We start from the raw sequence: 20,174 nt of genomic DNA, 5'->3' as shown, positions 1-20,174 counted from the left end.
GATACAGGTCAACCTCCTATGGTTTATAAAATACTGATGGATGTATTTTAAATATGAAATGTGCAGTGGCAGGATGGTTTGAGCAAGGGAATAACAAGGTCAGAATTTATCTTTCAAGATTACAGGTTCGGTCCAGTGCAAGACTTTGTCCTTATTGCTCTGCAACAGCCATCTGCTTTTAGCAGATTTCCCCAGGAACGGTAGTTGGCACTAATTCGATTTCTTCTCATCAGAGTCAGCACAGACATTTTTCATGAACTAATATTTCACATACACTCCAACAAATCAGCCTCCTCTCCTCCTGAAGCAAAACTCTAGAAAAAGAGCCAACTTTTGCATAAATAAATAAAAGTTGCTCTTTTCCATGGTCAAGCTTAATATTTTTCCCAGCTTTTGCTTTAGTTAAAGTGCTGGGAATGCCTTTAAGTTTAGGTTTCTAAACTCAATGTACCAGTGCTGGCCTTGATTCATGGAAAGATTACAGTTGCTTAGTTTGGAACTTACATCTCAGATGAAAACATGCTCAAAGGAGTTTTAGACATGCTTTCAAATCTGGACTCAGTGTTGTTTCTAGATCTCCTGTTTCTCTTTCAACCAATATTGACCAGGCAGTTACACTGGAAGAAGTGGGAAGTGGATATTTATCTGTAAGGCTCAGGTATTTGTTGGCCTTGATTGACACTTCCTTGTTTTTCTCTTTTGCTCCTTTCTTTCTGCTCTATAATCTCTTGGGAGCAAGAGATTTGGGGCAAAAGGGAACAATGAGTCACTGACTGGCTAATTAACACCCACGGGAGTCCCTCATCTCATTCCAGGTACAGCAAGCAAGCCTCCTTTCATAGGATCAGTCCGTCTAAAGGTATCACATTAGCGGCCATTCTCTTTATTTTCTCTTTCTGCACTGCACTTCATTTTAACAAGACAGCAAATTATTTTTGCACTGGTCTGTCCAAGTGAACCTTAGTGCAATTCCTTTAGAGTTAACTCTTTGCATTTTCTTATTTAAGTGTTTGTAGTCTTCTTTCTTTGTTGACTAAGGGACCATTTTTTTCATTGGAGACTGGCCACAGGAATGTAAGTTTTGGCTGATTCCCCACTTTCTGCTAGGCTTTGCACTGCTGTGAAGTTTCCTCTGTGTTGGTAAGCTACCCAGAGGGACTGCTGCAAAAGGTTTGAAGATTTGGAACCTGTCCAGATCCGGTTGGCTACTATTTTCCTTAGTGGACATTCACTGCCTTTACAAACAGAACAGTAACATTGGAGTGTCTTGTTTTGAACTTGTGTCACTCAAGTTCCTCTGGTCAGCAGAGGACAAATAGTGCAAGCTGTAGTCAGAGCTCCCTCATTACTTGCTGTGGAATCTGAAATTATTTCTGTGAGTAACTGGTAAGGCTGTACTGAGACCACAGGATCAAATTGTTAGGACATTATTTAGGCTGGTTTCAATTTCAGGTGGCTGTTGACATCCCAGAAGCTGAACAAAAGATACCAACAAATTGTCTTCAGCCTAGTTTTCAGTCCCTCCAGTTGTTCCTTTCTGCCATCTTGATACGGCTTGTCACCCTTTCAGTAGTGCCATCACTTCTGATTCTGTAGGTACTCTGTAGACCAAATCACTGCCATGAACAACATTAAAAATAACCCAGATCACAGGCACACAATCCCTCACAAAATAAGGGGCATCAGAAGACAGCCGTGCATGCCAGAACAGACCTTGTGTTGGGGAGACACCCGCTGTGGTTTTAATACTCATTCCCTAAAGGAGCTTAGTCCTTCCTTACCGTTGTGTAAACGAGTGAGAGGTGATCCTCCCTCGGCATCAGCAGCACCTCCTGAAAGCCAAGCACCCGAGAGAAGCTGTGTGTCAGCACCTTGGTCCCTGCATGGTAATATGCATTGTGAGGATCCGCGTTTACTGACAACTTTCTGTAGGCACTGTGAGCAGGGAGGTTTTCCTTAAAACATTTTCACACCTGGTGAGATCGCTTGATAAACAGCCACTAAGGAGGTGGGTCTGCAGAAGCACGAGCACAGAGGTGGTCGCAAGGAACGAGGCGATGGGAAGCCCCGCGCGGTATGTCCCGGCGCCCAGAAGATGGAGCGGGGCGGCGCATTCCGACTTGGTGTGTGTCGGTCTGAGGAAATCTGTGTCGGGTAGCGGCACCGTGTCCCGCAGGGCTGCTGCCGCCGGCCGAGGGGACGGACGGGAGCCTCTCGGACGGGCGCGGGGCAGGGGGCTGGCGCCGGGCCGGCGGCTCGCTCGTTCCTCGTCAGCATCGGTTCTGCTCCTCGGCGGCCCGGCCCCCGGCAGGGCGGGAGCGAGCCCGGTGTCCCGTCAGGGCTGGAGCGGGCGGCCCCCGGCAGGGCGGGAGCGAGCCCGGTGTCCCGTCAGGGTGCGGGCGGGTCGTGTCGCCCGCCGCCCCGTACTTAAGGCGGCAGCGGCGGGCGCTGCTCCTGCTCGCGCCCTGACCGTGTATCCCCACAGAAGATGGCCCCGACGTGGTTGCGGCCCCTGCAGAGGTACCGATCCTTCGCCATCCTCTTCCTCACACCGTTGCTGCTGCTGCCGCTGCCGGTCGCTGTGGCGACTCGGGTAAGTGCCTGTGGGGCCCACGCGGGGAACAAAACCCCCCAGGTCCGGCCCTTGCTACCCCACTGGAGCCCACCCCTCTGCCCCCCAGGTTTGAGCCCTGCTACCCTAGAGCCTCTGTCCCAGGGAGCTGCACATGGCCCTGTACAGGCTTGCTGGACACCCAGCCTACCTGCCTGCCACGCGTACCTCAAACACTCCCAACAGCACTGGCCACCCCATTTGCCCCTGCCACACCATTTCCTTTGCTCGATCCCTGCCAAGGCAGTTCCACTTCCAGCAGTGGACTGAAGCAGACCCTTTCTGCTGCGCCGTCCCTAAAGGATTTCTGCACAGCTCAATTAGGTACTCAGCCCAAGGTCCCACGAGTGTGTGTTGCAGGGTTCACTCCCAAATGATCTTCAGACACTTGTGCTAGGCAGCTGAACTTGCAGAAGCAGCTCTGTGGCAATCTCTATTCATCCTAAGGGCTGTGCCACTGCCAGAACCTGAGGTTCCCATAGCCCCAACCCATCTTGCAAACCAGATGCAATTCTTTTGGGGCCAGAGAAATACATGTCTAACTGGCCGGCACATTTAGAATTGTGTCTTACATTATCTAGTAATGATGATACTGTACCAATAGACAGGACTTCTTTCTGTGTTTGTCAGCTCACTCTGCTGCTGAGGGTCTGAGACACTTTGAGGAGTGCTGTTGAATGGCACTCTTCATCATTGGTGCAGTCAGAAGCTGCACATTGTGTGTTATGCAGTGATTGTAACGCAGTTTCAAATGTAATATCCTCCAATTCACTTCCATCTTACTCCAGTGATGGTGACGGCACAGTTCCTTTGCTGTCAGTGGAGTTATACCATCATAAAATTGGAATAATTCAGTGAAGAGTTTGGTCTTCAATGTCTTGTAGCCTTCTTGGCAAAATGCAAAAGTTCAGTTTACAGTATTTTATCCTATTAGAGCTTTAGAGGCTATTCTAATGCTAAAAACAGCCCTTCTTCTGAGCAACCTGTATTGCTCAATATATTTTAAAGTACAGGAAGATATTGTGAATATTTATAGAGAAAATTGACAGCCATTCTGGTTTACCTGTCTTAAGTAGTAGCAGCCCAATCTTTCAGTTAAATGCTGGTGCTTTATTATAGAAAGGAATTCCTGACTGTTGGGCACTGCTTTGGTCAATAGTAGGAAAGAGAATTTCCACAAAAAAGTAAGTATGTCTTCAGTTTTCTGTTATTTGTAGGAATATTGTGTCATCAATCTGATCTGGGAAATTACAATATTTCACAATCAGGGAGTAACATTTCAGTCAGTGGCTGCTTTTTCAGCTCTGTCAACTGTACAGAGACACCAAAGAAATATTCTATGACAGTTCCCAGAAATCACAGATAGATACAGGCATAGATACAGATGCATAATTCAAGAGCTTTGGTTGTTGAGGTTAATTTATAAGCATGGTTGTATTTTTGAACTTCACGTGAATTATTTACTTTCAACTGTGCAAAACCAGTATTTCTTCTGTACTGTGAATTCTGTTCACTTAGGGTTATTTATCTGTCTTTTTTGCTGGCAACAGATTAACCACAATCAGTTCTAGCATGTAGTTACTCCGGAACAGCATGAAGTGTATCATGAGCTCACTTCATATTTATTAAGGCAAGAGATTGAAATAGGATGTCTGATATCTTTTAGTCTCTGAAGAAGTATTTGTTTCAAAACTTGTGCTGTGATTATCCTCTTGGCAACCTGAAGGAAAAAAAGAAGTTCAAATTACTTACAAAGACTGTTTTCTGGTTCTTAAGCTTTGCAACAAAATGAAGGAAAACACACCCGTATTTATAAACATCACCTCATGTCAATTTTTAAATGTCACTGTAACACCATTTATTTTTGCAATAAAGTCCCATTTGTTATATTAGAATAAAACCCTATAAACACATTCTCTAAATATGAGCAAATTCTGAGCTGCAGAACACTGATTTTAATTTTAAAACACTATTTACTGTTGGCTAATAAATGCTTGCTTCTCCTAATAATTTTGAAAGTACAAACCAAGGAAGGCTAGTTACAGAAATGCCTGATCAACAGTATAAAGAGACATATTACAGCATTTCTAACCTAGGGAATTCTCTCAGTAGGTAAGCACAATATGATTTGGGAAAGTAATAAAATAACTAATATGCTTAGTCACAAAAAAAAAAAAAAAGTTTTACTTTAAGAGTTACTTTAAAAAGTTAAGAACTGTTAAATCATTCAGTGATCTAGTTTATGGGCTCTGATATGTTACTGAACACACCCCAAACACTTATGAATTTCATAGGTCATAGAATCATAGAAATTGTAGAAATGTTATGTCTGGAAAAGACCTTTAAGATCCAGTAAGCTGATCATCTGCACTGGGAAATTTGGCCATCCATGTGAAAATAATTAACTCAAAATAGAAATGCCCAGATCTACAAATACTATTAAAAATTCTTGGCTCCTGGATGTGAAATTTGCTTACCTCAAGTGCCAAGGTAATTGCACACTGCAAACTCTGTGCTTACCTAGCTGTGAAAGGTTTGTTTTTCTCACACCCTATATTTTATGCATTAGAATAAACACTATGGTCAAAAAGATCTTTTTATGCAAGTGACTTCAGAGGAAGGTTTAAAAGTGGTAGTTAAAATCCTCATGTCTCTGCTACCTATTTCAAGCATAACTTGTTAAGCTACAGATAATGGAGTGTTTGGACCCCTTATGAGAGCTACCAATATGTTTCTTCTCCTTAAGGATGATTGTCTATGTTTAAATATGTCTTCCATTGTGTTGCAGGAGGCCAAATGTGCATATATTATCATCATCATGGCTGTGTACTGGTGCACTGAAGTGATCCCACTGGCTGTTACCTCCCTCATGCCTGTAGTATTTTTCCCTCTGCTTGGAGTTCAGAGCTCTAAATCAGTAAGGAACTTGCTCAATGTAGATCTGATACAGGGATAGCCATTGCTGTGATCCCATATCAATATTTGGCAAACAAGTCTGATAAGAAAGTGCTTCAATTTTGTGGTGCCATTTTTTTAACACAATGAGCAGTGCTGATGGTTCCTGTAAGGGAAGATACTGAACTAAATACACATTTGCACAAAATCTTAAGCATATCAGGCTTGAGATGATAGAGGAGAAGGTCCTTTTCTGGGCATGGATGATGCTGAGGAGCTGAGAAATCCATTCTGATGCTCAGTATTTCTAGTACCTACACAATACTTAGATAATGTTTTAAGACTCTGCTGTCATTTTGTACTTTATTAACTCCTGATGATCCGAAAAGAAGGTTCATGATGGAGAACGAGTCCCTGCACTAGACAGTTCAGCATTTAAACAGGAGATCAAGGGTTCAGGAAACTGGAGGTAGCTTAGGCTGCAACAGCCCCTTCTGCCAAAGTTGGGATGAGGCCCAGTGCAGTAAATGGCTTTGAGAGGATGAAAGGCAACATGTACTAGTGAAGCCAGCAAGAAGCAACATTTGAGCCTCTGACCTACCTTCTCTGTCTTTCAGGTGTGCTTGCAGTACCTAAATGACACAAATATGCTCTTCGTTGGAGGGCTGATTGTGGCAATTTCTGTTGAACACTGGAATCTTCACAAAAGGATTGCGCTGAGGGTACTGCTGATTCTTGGGGTGAAACCTGCACTGTAAGAATATTACATTACTTCTTCCTTGCCTCTGTCGGTTTAGCAGAGGTTTAGAGATGATGTTTAACAGTCAGCAGTGAACGGAAACTTCAAGAACCTCTTTAGCTGCACATGTACAGTTTCCAGAGGCGAAATCTCACAGCAGCAACAGTTCATTTATCCTTTAGCCAAAAACAGCATCTGAGTAAGTTGTAGATCCTTGCCATTGGGGACAAAATGATGACAAACTTAATCATGTGCAGACCAAGGAGCTAAATGGCTTTCTGAGATTCCTCCAGTGAAGATGGCAGAGCTGTCCCAGAACGGAATCTGACCCTGCTTTGTGTTACTCAATGCTACACACAACCCTTTCTGGACTTTACTTTAAATTACAGCCTGTACAAAGCCTAGCAGCATCGGTTTTCTTTCTTCCTTTCACCTCCGCCTGTTTCTGTTTTTTCAGCCTCATGCTGGGATTTATGATAGTCACTGCTTTCCTGTCTATGTGGATAAGTAACACAGCCACCACTGCTATGATGGTTCCCATTGTCCAGGCTGTGCTGGATCAAATGGACAACACAGAGTATGATGTGACTATGATGGAACAAGCAGCTGGGCAAACAAATACCGTGATTGAGCTGGAGGAGAAGAATACATCAGATCCCACTTCAGTGTGTGGTAAGGGCCTCCACAGCAGTAAGTCGATTCTACTGAACATTCAAGAGCATTCTGACCTCAAAGGAGTTCTCTTTACCTTCCAAGGAAAGAGGATGGTAACCTGACTGAAAATCCGTAAATGTATTACATTTAGGTTTTATAAAATAGCTTACCGTTTTGGTGGCTGCTGTTTTGTTATGCTCAGTGCTACACCTCTTGAAGGCTGGGATGTTCTTCCTTCAAGCTGGGATCATCCTCTCATAGCTTCCTTGGAGTTAAATGCCTGCTCAGGGAAGTGAAAAGCGTACTGTGTGGGAAATACCAACCAACCCCTCAGCATCCCACTTTCGTTAAAATAAATGGGATACAGAAACTGGAGGCACTGAGCCTACAGACCCTGTTCTGAACTCTCTGCCTCCCTAACTTTACCTGAGGCAAGTCATGTTCTTTGTGTCTAGTCGTAAGCAATGGACAAGTCCCTGATGACCCCAGATCTTCTGAGGAAAAGAAAATGAGGAGGCGTATATGTAAAGGTATGACACTTTGTATATGCTATGCTGCCAGCATTGGAGGAACTGCAACACTCACTGGAACAGGACCAAACATGGTGTTGAAAGGACAAATGAATCAGTAAGTCATTCTTTCTGTTTCTTTTTCTTTATTGTTTCTGTGACCAACAGACTAGTCTTAGATGACAGTTTCACTTGCAAACTATAAGCAATAACAGTTGATGAATGGAGTGGGGAGTGTGTGTAAAGTGATGGGCCTCATTTTTTCCTTCAGTCTTTTATAGGCAGCTCTGTGCTGGTATTATAGGTCTTCTGAGAAACTTGGAAATACATGCTGGTTATCAGCAGTCAGCTGACTGATCATGAGCTACTCATCTTCTCTCTCCTCTTTTTTGACTGAAAAGCAGCACATAAGCAGAGGAATTGCAGTGAAGAGCATCAGAAGAAAGCACGATTAACTCTTCTAATAGGAGATTAAAAATAGCTTCACCTCTCCTGTAATATTGTCCCTCTGTGCTGTGGTTGTGGAAATTGTACAGGTACTGTTGTAAAGGAAAGGGGCTATCCACAAAACACTCTCTTTGCTGAACTGAGTTCGGGAATTGATTTAAATGCAACCTAATCTACAGTGGAAATTTTGCAAACTCCACAACAGTCCCTCAACAATGCATCCTTCTGTTGAGAGTACTTCAGTCTCAGCTGCCCCATTACCTGTAGATTTTAATACCCATCTGGAAATTTGCTATTGATACTTTTCCTCCAGTTGTTATCAGGGGACACAGGGAAGAACAAAAATTGATGTTCATTCTTTTGTACCCGTTCTTCTTGGTTCATTCTTTTAAGCCAAGTAGCAACTTTGTCTTCAGTTGAAGTGAGCTGAAGTGCAGCTATTAATTTCAGGATAGATAATTCTTGCTCTCTTATTAGAATGAATGAGGAGGAGGAAAGAACATCCTGTTTTGGGATAGATGAGCAGGCATGTTGGAAGTGAAAGTATCTACATGTGTGAGAAATCTTTCAGCAGTTTTTGTCATACTGAGACCTAAAATATCAACATAAGCTCCTATGTGGGTCAAGGAAAAATGTGAATCATTTTAGTTCTGCTCAGAACCAGGTGACTTCCTATTGGCTTCAGTTACACTATGGATGTTGCATATGAATACTTGCAATGGTTGTCACTAGCACATATTAAAGAGAGAGTAGATTACTAGATATTTCAACATTGATACTGGAAGCTTTTTTTTTTTTTCAGGTTATACCCCAACAATAATGATGTTGTGAATTTTGCTTCCTGGTTTGGGTTTGCATTCCCAAACATGATTCTGATGTTGGTACTAGCTTGGCTTTGGTTGCAGTGCTCCTTCATGGGACTCAAGTGAGTATTTAACTACATGATATTGTGTAAAGCCATCAGCTTATGCAGATCAGCTTACTGAGAAATCTGGATAAAGCAAATGTACTGCCAAGTTACTAACCTTGTAGCAGAGTGCAGTTCCATTTCACAGCAACTTTTGGGGTCTGGAAACCTTTTGTGTTCATAGGAGTTGTACTAAGGCAGAAGCTTTGTATATTATTAGTGTCAGACAGAATTGCCTTTTTTGTTTTTCAATTTCACATCTGTGAACCCCAGGAGAACTAGTATATCTGTTTTGCTACTCTTGTTTCAGAAATTGCTTTTTCATGCCATGTAGCTCCAAACTGGACAGAGACATACATCCATTCTTGTGTGAGAGTTGTCATGTCCTCATGAAAAACTTCGACACTGTTGTCATTTTTTTGTTCCTGGTCTCTGCTGTAGCCTGTGCCTGTCCCAGGAGTGACAGCTTCAGAGTGGCAAGCATGTTAATTCTCTCTAGTGTCTTAATACTTACAGTATTTTCTTCTCCCCTTTTTTTTTAAGCTTTAAGAAAAGCTGGGGCTGTGGGACAGAGAGAACTGCTAAAGAAAAAGCTGCATATAATGTGCTGAAGGCAGAGATGAAGAAATTAGGTCCCATCTCATATGCTGAATTCAATGTCCTCCTAATGTTTGTTTTGCTGGTTCTCTTGTGGTTTTCCAGACACCCAGGCTTTGTAAAAGGCTGGGCCACCAGGCTCTTCCCAGAAGGAGAAAAGTAAGTTTTTTGGATTTTTATCATCCTGTACCCTTTTGGTTGTGAATCAGATTCCCTTCTCCATACATTCCATTTTGAGTGTAGAGTCATTCATTCCAACCTTACCTTGATTCATATGCTTGGTGGGCTTGATTATATCACCCGTGCATGTGATTATCAGTTTATCTAATGTTTGTCGGTTTGTATTGCAATGAAGGCTGGAGACTGGGAACCTCCTAAAGGAACACAAAATTCTTTAATACTGGTCTCAGTCACCCTGATGAACACAGTAGTGTTTTGTTTATATGAGCTCTGATCAGTTGCAGTGACATTTGAATATTTGTTAATATCACCTCTAAACAATACCTTAGAACTCTTTGGGAAATTGATTCAATGCTTTGATTGGCTTCTTTGCATGATGTCTGTGCCATATTAAGAACATAAAATGCCCAATCACTCAGGCCATTTCTTTACACATCATTCATTCAGATACAACTGTTGAATCTCACCTCCACCACAGAGAGGAACCTGGCTCTCAGGAGCTGTTGTCATCTGTGACTGGTTATAATGTCAATTGTAGCTAGTTTCGTATATTACTCTGTGTTATGGCAGGTCTGAGGATCCTCAGTCGTGAACTAATGACCCATTTTGCTAATGCACAAGCTAATATACAATAGGATGACAAAGAGCAGTGACTGCAATGCTGGAAGGCAGCCATTCTCTCAGAGAAAGATGTGTATTTGCTAAGCTATATTCTCTTTTCTTCTTTAGGTACATCACTGATTCTGCTCCCGCTGTGTTTATTGCCCTGCTACTGTTTGTCCTTCCTGCTAATAAACCCAAATTCATAGGTTGGAATCCAAGCACATCTGACCCAGAACAGACTGAGGAAGGTATTTAAAAGAGGAACTGTAACATTGTAAGACAGTTAGCCAGCTCTAGCTAACGTGGCAAAAACATATACTGGATTTGCACACAGTTCTTCAGGATAACCCTCACTTCTTAGGCAGGGCTGCTGCCTGATCCCTGCTCACGTGTCTGCAGTACTCTTACTCTGTGCAGGTTTCTCAGTAATATGCCTCTGCCTGTTGAGTCTTTCCCTAATATCTTAGAGAACAGGAGACAAAATGTCTTCACTCTCCTAAAACATATTCTGCTTTTCATTTCTCACTTCAGATATAAAAAAGCCATTTTTATCAGCCCCGCTGCTAGACTGGAATGTGGTTCAGAGGAAGATGCCCTGGAGCATTGTGCTGCTGCTGGGAGGAGGTTTTGCTTTGGCTGATGCAAGCGCAGTATGTCCTAACATCTGTTTTTCTCTGACTCAAAGGCGAACTTCCCTGGTTTGTTATCTACTTCTGTATTACTGGGCATGCACCCAAAGCCAAACCCAGTAGAGATGTTCAGATCTGGAGGCAGATCCAAATTAGCAAAAATCGGAAGGAGAGGTGAATGTTTATGCCTCTTTTTCAGGAATTTGTGTGCTCTGACCAAATTTCTTCAGTTTATCTTAGCTCTTAGAGGCTGCCAAGTAGTTTGGGATCTTCACTGGCTGGACAGATCAGAAATGCAGCTTTCCTTATTTCTGTTATAATCCAAATCCCAGGCCCGCCTAGAAAAATAGAAGTATAGATAACATTTGTAAGATTTTTCAGAACCATTTGAAGTTTGTTTAAAGATACATGTCTTCAAATTTAAACCAAACCACTACTGAAGTGGTCAGGAAGAAAAATCATTGTGTGCAGGTATCTTCAAAAACTGTGTCACTGGGGTTTCTTGAACTTCTTGTCAGTGGCTGTTGCCAGGCAATATGTTGCATTCCATAAGCCCTTGGTTTGGATCCTGTGTTCAGAAATTCACAGAAAAGGCATCTGAATTCCCCAAATAGGAAAGAATCTCCAGGTGAACCGTATTGTTTCTTTCGTTACTGCTAAGTTGCATCTAAACCAAGCCTTAGCTATGAACAGTGCCATGCTTTGGGGAAATTCATATTTAGATCTGAGTTTTGTGACTAGGTAGTTTTAAATCATGGGGCAAATTAAAACTCTAGGGCCTTACATTCAACTACATACATCAAACATACAAACATATTAAAGGTCCAGAACATTAGAAGCCATCAACACAAAGGTATTGTAAGCTGTTTGAGTCAATCGCTGTCTATGTTCCTACAGTAAGAGCATTCATACAGCATTGGTGTCTTCAGAAACCTTAGAAAAACGTGCCAGGGAATTTCTGAGTGATACACTAAGCCTTTGCAATTGTCTCAGCACTGATTGCTTCTGTTCAGTAAAACCACATAATTTTGCAACCAAAGTCTGAGCAAGTATTTGGATTCCAGAAAAATCAGGAAAGTTGGACTCAGTACTGTGTCTAGATGGCAAAGAATTTCTTTCAGTGTTTGTGACAGGTCACTGTAGTTTCCCAGATAGTGTTTCTATAATTCAGGTGTCCTTTAGCATTGTTTGGTAGGAATATTGCTCATAACATGGATTCTGTGTTCATGACCCAGCGGTTCAAAGCCTTACTGAAAACTACTTCTTTTTCTTGTCAGAACTCTGGGCTCTCAGCTTGGCTGGGTCACCAAATGACTCCACTAGGATCTATCCCACCATGGGCCATCGCAACAGTACTTTCACTTATTATAGCTGTCTTCACTGAATGCACCAGTAATGTTGCCACAGCCACTCTCTTCCTACCTGTCTTTTCATCCATGGTAAGATTACTTCCAGCCTGTTATCCTATCAACAGGGAGGTCAGACTTAAACTAACAGTCTCTAGTGGCAAAGCAACACTGTATTTTTGTCTTGAATGTTGCTTCAACGTTAATCTGAAAGCCAGTAAGGGAACAGTCTGCCAGTATACCATAATGTATAGTGATTTTTAGCTGGTGTTCACGGCTGTATTTATAGCATAACATGTAGACATAAAGAGAGAATACAAACTTTCTCCAGTCTGCCCTACCTGTATGTCTGAAGCTTGACAAACAGCATCATGGAGAAAGATGACAATTCAGGATGCCTGTCCCATGTCCCCTGGCACCCTCACTGAAAAGGAAGCCAATTCAAGCCTTCTGTTAGATGTGTCCCTTGGCCCTGAAAAAAGGGAATTGAGAGTCACTTTTTAAATACAGATCAACAAATATCAGTTACTTCTGGTCATTCTGTATTCCAGCCATCAACTCAAAACTGGAAAAACACACACACAAAAAACCCAAACCGAACCAAAAGCCAGCACTTTGTCCATTTGAACATTTCCTTCATCTTCATGGCATTATGCTAAAAACCAGAAAGTGGTAGGCCTGATTATTAGAAATGTGTCATTTTCCACAGGAAGCCAGAACAATTTTAAAACTTACAGAGGAAAACCTGGCAATTTTTGCTGCATTTTCTGAGAAGAATTGAAATTGTAGCATAATGGAAAAAATAGGTTACTTTGTTCTTTAGTTTGGAAAGTACAACCACTTTATTCTAGACCATTTCATCAAAGCAAAAGTATCCCAATCAAGATGCTGAGCTATTAGTGAGTTAAATTGGCACTTAAGTTCTGAGTCCCACAGAGTTTATGTAATGACATTACTCCACATGCCTAGTAATTATATTCCCATCCCTATGTTACCCTGGCAAAAGTGCGGTCTGAGGTCAAAGAAAAGATTGTTGGATAAATCTGACCAGAACTCCAAATTATACCGTAGAGCAAAATAAACAACAAGAAAGAATCAGGCATTGTTTTCAATATTGTGGTACAAGAAATGAGAGGAGAGTCACCTTTAAGCACATGTGAATTTCTGAATAAAATGCTTGTGAATGGCTCAGGTGATGGAATGCCAGAAAATTAATTGAACTTGTATGTCTCAATGGCTTTTCTTTTTGCTTTTCTTTTGGAACATCTTCAGCGTGTTATTCTCTCCATCTCATTGCAGGCTACATCGGTTAAGATCCATCCTTTGTATGTTATGCTGCCGGGTACACTTAGTGCTTCCTTTGCCTTCATGCTGCCTGTTGCAACACCACCAAATGCGATAGTGTTTTCCTATGGCCACATCCGTGTTTTGGATATGGTAAGATGATAATTGCCTCATCTCTTATCTGAAGCTCTCAGCTGTCTTTATCTTGAAATATGGTGAGGGTTGAATTTTTCTTAGCCAAGTATTTCTGAAGTTCTAGGGAGCTCTTATAAGTGATAATAATGCAATCAAGATTTGCATCTCTGAAGTACAGTGCCTTTCTTAAAGGCTTTGGCAGATCTACAGCCCAGTCCAATTAAACTGACAAGTCCTAAGACTGAAGGGTTAAACTGCAGTTAGTGCTTTGCAGTCTTCTGGAGCTTTGGCGAGTGTAGCTGAAGCCTTGTTCCCACTGGAGCTGAAAGCAGAAGGTAACAATCAGTTGCCCTAGACAGGTCCTCTGCTTGCCAGACCACACAGCACCAAGTTCAGTGCCAAACACTGGAGACTTAGAGGGGCCAGAAGCTGTTCTTTAACTAATACAATCAACTGGTACATGCCTTAAAGCTCTTGGACTAGTTCTACACCATAGTGTTCAAAGGCTTTATATAGTGTGTTCTCTAGTATTTCAACCTAAGCAAGAACACAGGCCAGCAGGTTCAATGACAATTTCTGTGATTTATTTGACCTGTGTCTTTCTTGTGTATGTACAAAGTGGCTGTGATGCAATTTGCTGTGCTGGTTTGGACTTTTGTCCTCACAGGTTAGGTCTGGAATAGTGATGAACATCATTGGAGTCTTCTGTGTCACGTTGGCCATCAACACATGGGGAAGACCTATGTTTGAGCTGGACACTTTCCCGACCTGGGCGAACAGCACAACTAACCATTGAGCAGTGAAGAATTCATGTGTTAAATAAGCAAAGGACCTTCAATACTACTTGCTGATGCCCAAAGCCTGATATAGAGTCTCGTCACCACTTCATATCCAGTGTTAAGTGTTGGCTGCCTTCCACAAGTCACACATCAGTTTGGGCATGAACCAACCAAATCTATTCTGGACGTGCTGGAGCCAAAAGTGCCATTTAATTACGTAACTCTAAGGATCATGTGTCTGGATCATAATGGATCAAGTGATCCATTGTACCACTAATCAAGGCTGAGATTTAGAATTTATCAAACTTGAAATAAAGAGAGGGCAGGCTGTTGTATCAAATTGTCTGAACTAATGTATCAGTGGTTTGTGCTTGTAAATCATTTGCATTGAACACGGCCCTCAGGGGCTGAAAATTCATTAACTATTACTTATACCCACAAGTCAGCAGCTGTACAGAGATATCTTTGTCGTCACTTGTCTAGTGAAAGAAAGAGTATGTTATGTTAATTATTTTATGTTTCTAGTTGGATATCAACCATGTGGGGGAATCCTTCCAAGTCACCATCCAACACATTTTCCATTGCCTTGTTTTTGCTTCCAAATCTCACTGCATTTAGGCACCCTTATTATAATTCCATGCTGGTTGTGAGTCATCTGATGTCCTGGACAATGCATTAAGTTTGTCTTTGTGTTTCTTTCACTGTTACTACAAGACCAGGAGCTTTTCCCTCTTGTGGCCACCGGGCATGGTTTCACATGCCAGACAGTGCTTTGTAAGTGCCAGTCGGGAAATGGCTAGTGGCCTATACAACTTCACACCTATTGTGAAGCCCCTGATGTGCCCTATTAACTAACTCTGGAATTGTGGAGTGAAGACAAGGCATGAGAAAGGCTCTGACTGAAGGCCTTGTAAAAAATTAGGGGCTTGTGCTGGTTGACCGCAATGGGAGTTGTCTTGTGTACTCTGGAATTCAGGTCCTGTGAGAAAAGTGCATTGTAGCACCTGTTTATGTCATTTCTGAAGTAATCTACAGAAAGACTATTGTATTTTGTCAGTGGTATGTGGATGCTTTTCATTTGGCCCTGGAAGTGAAGTTGGATGTGAAATAAGACAGTGTCTTACAGTGGAAAGATCTGTGGGCATGACCTGAGTTTTGCTCCCAGACTTGCTGTGTAGCCTCATGCAAGTCAGTTCACCTCTTTTTGCCTCAGTTCCTCCTCCTGAAGAAGGTGTCGTGTTTCCTGTCTACCTCACAAGGATGTTGTGAGGACAATAGGGTCAAATTCTGCACCCATGCTGTTTCCTCACCTCATGATAAGAGGTGCAAGGTGAAAGTGAATCTTAGTATTCTGGCCAGATTGTAGCCTGTAGACTAGTAGTGCATTTTGGATGTTTAATAGTTTTATTATGAACGTGAAGGTTGTTTGTAGAACTGGAAAAATATTCACATTTTTGTCTTTAAAAGTATCTATCCACAAAATGACCAAGTGTTTTTCTGAGCAGAAAACTACTTCAAGAATTAATTGTTTTTCATGCCTTTATCTTCTGTGTTTTTTCAAGGTTCTGGGCACTATAAACTCTCCACTGACTGTTGTTCTGAGGTGCCTCTGATGGCACCCTGTCTATCCAGCTGGCTGCATGTGGTGCAGCCTCATACCTCTTCCGTGGAATGATGGAGCATGTGTATAAACACTGTTCCATTTGCAGAGTCTATCTAAGGAAGAGGCCAGGTCTAGTTCCAAGAAGTGGCTTGGTCACAGACATTTGTCACCACCTGAAGCTTATCATACTATTTGAAGACATTGAAGTTGGGTACAGTTAAGCATCTTTGATGCTTTAGCAATCACCACCTAATGCTGACTTGCATCTGTAGGTATCTAAATGTGTTTGAGAGAGACTTTTTCTGCTCTCTGGAGTTCACAATATGAGCACATTTCACCTCTGCCAGGTAGTTCATGGTGCTTTTCACTACTGCAGGCAACACAGTGCAGTTTGCATGAGTGGGTAACACTGAGCTTTTCTTTCGCAATTCATGCACATCAAATCTTGCCTGAAACTGATTTCAGCTGAAAGTCATAGGACAGACATGTCCCTGCCCCATTTGCAGAAAGGAATCTTTTGAAGGTTCTGTGAAGGGGAAAAGGTGCTTTGCTCTATTACTGTGCAAGTAGAAAACAAATTTTATTTTCATCAATGGTCACACAGGGCGATTTATTGACAGGAGCGCTGGGGCAAGGGGGACATATCCATGGGGTGATGAAGAATGCTGGTTTTAATCTAACTGTGGTGTGTTTTATGTGTCATTTCTCTGTCCTGCTAATAGTAAGCATTTCTTGCTGAAACACTTTCAAGACATCCTGTGATTGATTGGTATCTAATTTAAATGGGTGAGTTGCAGAATTAGAGCCTGGTAAATAAAAAAATCCTACAACTGTCTCCTCTCTGGTATGGATTGTTTGCAGTGTCACACAGTGGACTACTTGTTTCTACGTTAGCTTCCACCGTAGCATGGCATTGCTCCAGTAAGATCAGGAGGATACACACTCTAGAGAATCAGTGCAGAGCAGAGGTTTGGATATTGCTTTAAGTACCTTGAGACCTGTATATCCATGCTTCCTTCTCTTTCCTCAGCTGAGTGATAACTCAACTTTCCATCTTTGAAAATGCTTAGGTAGGACCATTAGGTGCCATAACCTACAAGCTGTCTCATTTATTTCAGAATAAAAGATTGTAAAAAGAGGCTTTTCTTCAACATCAAATGTGCATGTTGTACTGTTCTGGTGCCCTGAGTAAACACATATGTTATTTACAGTGAGTGGTGCAAGGACCACTGCGTTGTTACTGGAGCCAGGTTGCATCCTCTTTCAGGGCTGTGGGGTCTGTCATGATAAGTACATATCTTGCATGACATGCATTTGTATAAAATTTGCTGTGAGTCTTGGAGTTCCTACCTCTTCAAGTCATGTAGGAATCACTGCTTTACTTGGAAGCAGTAAGCTTAAAGCTGTGACAGCATAGCAGGAAAGTCTTTGAAGATCAACCCTAAAGCCTCAAAAGCCGGAAGATAAGTAATAGGAACTCACTGTTTCAGTTTTGAATTACTTAGTTTTAAATGTAGACTAGCAATTTGGAGAAGTTGGCATATGAATCTGTGCAGTGATTTGCAGTGCAAAGCAATACTGAGTCCATGCTGACAGAATGTGGCATTTCTTGTCTAATACATCTTTTTGTCTATACCACCCTGCTTTTCCCCTTGTTAAATCCCTACACCATTTGTTGTACTTGCACATGAATATAAGCCTAAAAAGTAAACTATATTTATCAATGGTCAGTTTCTTTACCTTTTTATGGTAGATTTCTCACAAATTATTTGTTTTAATCTGTGGTTTAGCATTCCAGGATAGTAACTGTGAAATTGACATGCTGAAAATATTTATCCTGTGTTTGTGCAAGGCAAGTTAATACTTGTAGCAGTACCAGGATTTTCATGGTGAGGGAGAACCTACTTCTTCCAGAAGGAAATTCTAAGGAATTTCTGTGTCCTATTTGGAATAGAGGGAAGTACAGTTATCACCATTCAGAGGCACAATGTAAAAGGTAGGCATGCCATGCTGCCCTGAGGTGATTAGGGACCACTGAATAAGATGCTTGGTAGCTCTTTAAAAATCATAGAGCTGACTATACTGAAACTATTTTTTGCCCATTTAGCTTTTTCTGGAGCACTAAGTCAATAGTTGCTCATTCATTATGGTGTAAATGTGGACTGTAGATTGTAATCATAAGAAAGAGACTGTTTCTTCTGTAAGAAAAAAGGTGTTATTCTTCCCATATTTACTTCAATACTTTATTTACCCACGTGAAATTACTTGCTAGCCTTATTTGACACACAGTTCTTCAATGAGTTTTCATAAACTGTTCCAGGTCAGAACGTAAGCCTCACTGCTGCAGTACTCATAAAACATTATTTTAATCAGCAAACCATATTCTTTAAAGAACTGAATGTTCCAGTTGTAGTTTCTTTTGTGAACTTTTCTTTATGAACAATAACATGGGTTGGGTCTTAGTAAATATTTTAGCAAGCTAGTTGAAGATCAGATTTTCCACCAGAAACAAAGTTAAAAAAAATTCTCAATTAAATAATTATTATTTTTTGAACAAGTGGCTATTTTATTTCAATTTTTTTTCTTGGCTATACAGTCAAGAATCAGAAACCTGGGGGGGTTGGGTTGGGGTGTGCATGTCACTAAGAATAGGTATCCTTCAATTGGGTAGGAAAACATAATTTCCTCTATAAAAAAGTGAGGATGGGTCAGGTAGGGAACACAGGACACATTAGTTCATCGTTGAATAATAAAAGATGGGGGGAAAACCAACATAAACTTTCCTAGGAGCACCCTACACACACAATTGCAAATGATGCCTCATTTCTGAGCTCACCTTTGACTGTTTTCTTTCACACCTATCTACAGATGTAAGTCAGATCAATACAGAGTAAATCTGAATACATCACTCAAAGGTACTAAAAAGTACACATTAAAATCACTCCTCTGGGACCTCGTACTGAAGAACAACATTACCCTTGTTTGAAGGCTCATCACATAAATAAATCTTGAAATTTCTGGCAGGTCATCTTGGCCCAGCTCTTTGTTGGGTTTTGACTGGTTTTGGGGTTTTTTTAATTTGAGCTGACTTAAATTGATGAAAACCAGCATTCTGGGAGTTAATTAGGTTCAGGTGCCCTTCATGAAACACCTTTCAGGTCTTTGCTAATTTATATGTCTCACTGGAGCAGCTACCCTAGCTGTGTGGGGTTCTTCTGTGCTCTGTTTCCCTACACTGCATTTGAGTTGATCCACCAGTATGTTGGGGCAAGCACAATTAGTTAAGGTCAGAGAAATGGTGAGGATCCTCTGCTTCCTGAAGAACATTTAAGGAATGGAAATTACAAAAGGTAAGGGTTTTGGGGCTTTTGTTTTCCTACCTTAGCTTGATGCCCTGTAACAGCAGGAATCTAAAGGTCAGGAAAAGATCTTAATAAATACTGAGGGGCATGAGTACTTATTAATGTTATGCACACAAGAGCTCCAAGTCCACACATTTTGTGAAGCACTTATAAAGCCTGTGTAGCAGGTCATTCTGTAAATAGAAGAATGTATACTCTAAAATCTTCTGGCAGTGAGGGTGCTAGAGCTGTTGCAGTAAAGCTCCACCAGAAGGAATCGGAAAGCCTCTTAACTAAGAGATTAACCAAAGATGTACGTGATTCAGGTATGGGCAGCTGTGCTAATACTGCAATTCTTCACTCAGAACGTGACAGCAAGTAATTTCAGAATAAAAACTGTTTTGACTTTAGTATTTGGATTTTCTTTCTAACACCCAGATCTTCATGCCTCTAACAGCATTGAAACCAGTAGAGATACTCTTCAGCTAGCATATGCCTTTCCTATCCTTTCCTTGACCAAGATCCTTCCAAACAGAATTAGGTGATCACTCCAGAATGCCCATCTTGCACTAAAATTTTGATCTTTTCCTCATGAATTTCCAAAGCAAGCCTTATAGTTGGGGTGATGATTGACCCAAAACCTAGTTAAGGAAAGGGACAGTATTATATTGTTCCTAATATGCTCATGAGAAATCAAAAATCATCTAGAATCAGATCCTGAGATTTTCCCTCCTTTTATTTTTGCAATGCTTAAACTATAGGCCTGCAAGATCAGTTTCATATATGAAACTATATGAAATAGTTTCATATTTTTTCTTAGTTGCAGTGTTCATATAAAACTAGATGAAAAAATCATTGGGCGCTTTGTTCGTTGAGTTTGTTTTTTTGTTGTGGTTGGTTTGTTTGTTTGGAGGT

The 20,174-nt window shown here is 41.4% G+C and overlaps 1 protein-coding gene across 1 annotated transcript; it reads left to right on the top strand.

Moving 5' to 3' along the window:
• The first annotated feature begins 2,426 nt into the window (after positions 1 to 2,426).
• On the top strand, positions 2,427 to 14,536 carry SLC13A5 (solute carrier family 13 member 5). The gene is made up of 12 exons (XM_010205450.2): positions 2,427 to 2,593; positions 5,400 to 5,528; positions 6,124 to 6,260; positions 6,703 to 6,917; positions 7,355 to 7,526; positions 8,658 to 8,780; positions 9,306 to 9,518; positions 10,269 to 10,390; positions 10,674 to 10,792; positions 12,049 to 12,210; positions 13,417 to 13,554; positions 14,204 to 14,536. The coding sequence occupies exons 1-12, from the start codon at positions 2,489 to 2,491 to the stop codon at positions 14,330 to 14,332; spliced, it is 1,764 nt and encodes a 587-aa protein (XP_010203752.2). The 5' UTR covers positions 2,427 to 2,488; the 3' UTR covers positions 14,333 to 14,536.
• The last annotated feature ends 5,638 nt before the right edge of the window (positions 14,537 to 20,174 follow it).

This window comes from Colius striatus, chromosome 20 (genome assembly GCF_028858725.1).
Source record: "Colius striatus isolate bColStr4 chromosome 20, bColStr4.1.hap1, whole genome shotgun sequence".
NCBI lineage: Eukaryota > Metazoa > Chordata > Aves > Coliiformes > Coliidae > Colius > Colius striatus.
The sequence above is the reverse complement of the archived record's forward strand: the minus strand, read 5'-3'. Positions and strand labels throughout refer to the sequence as shown.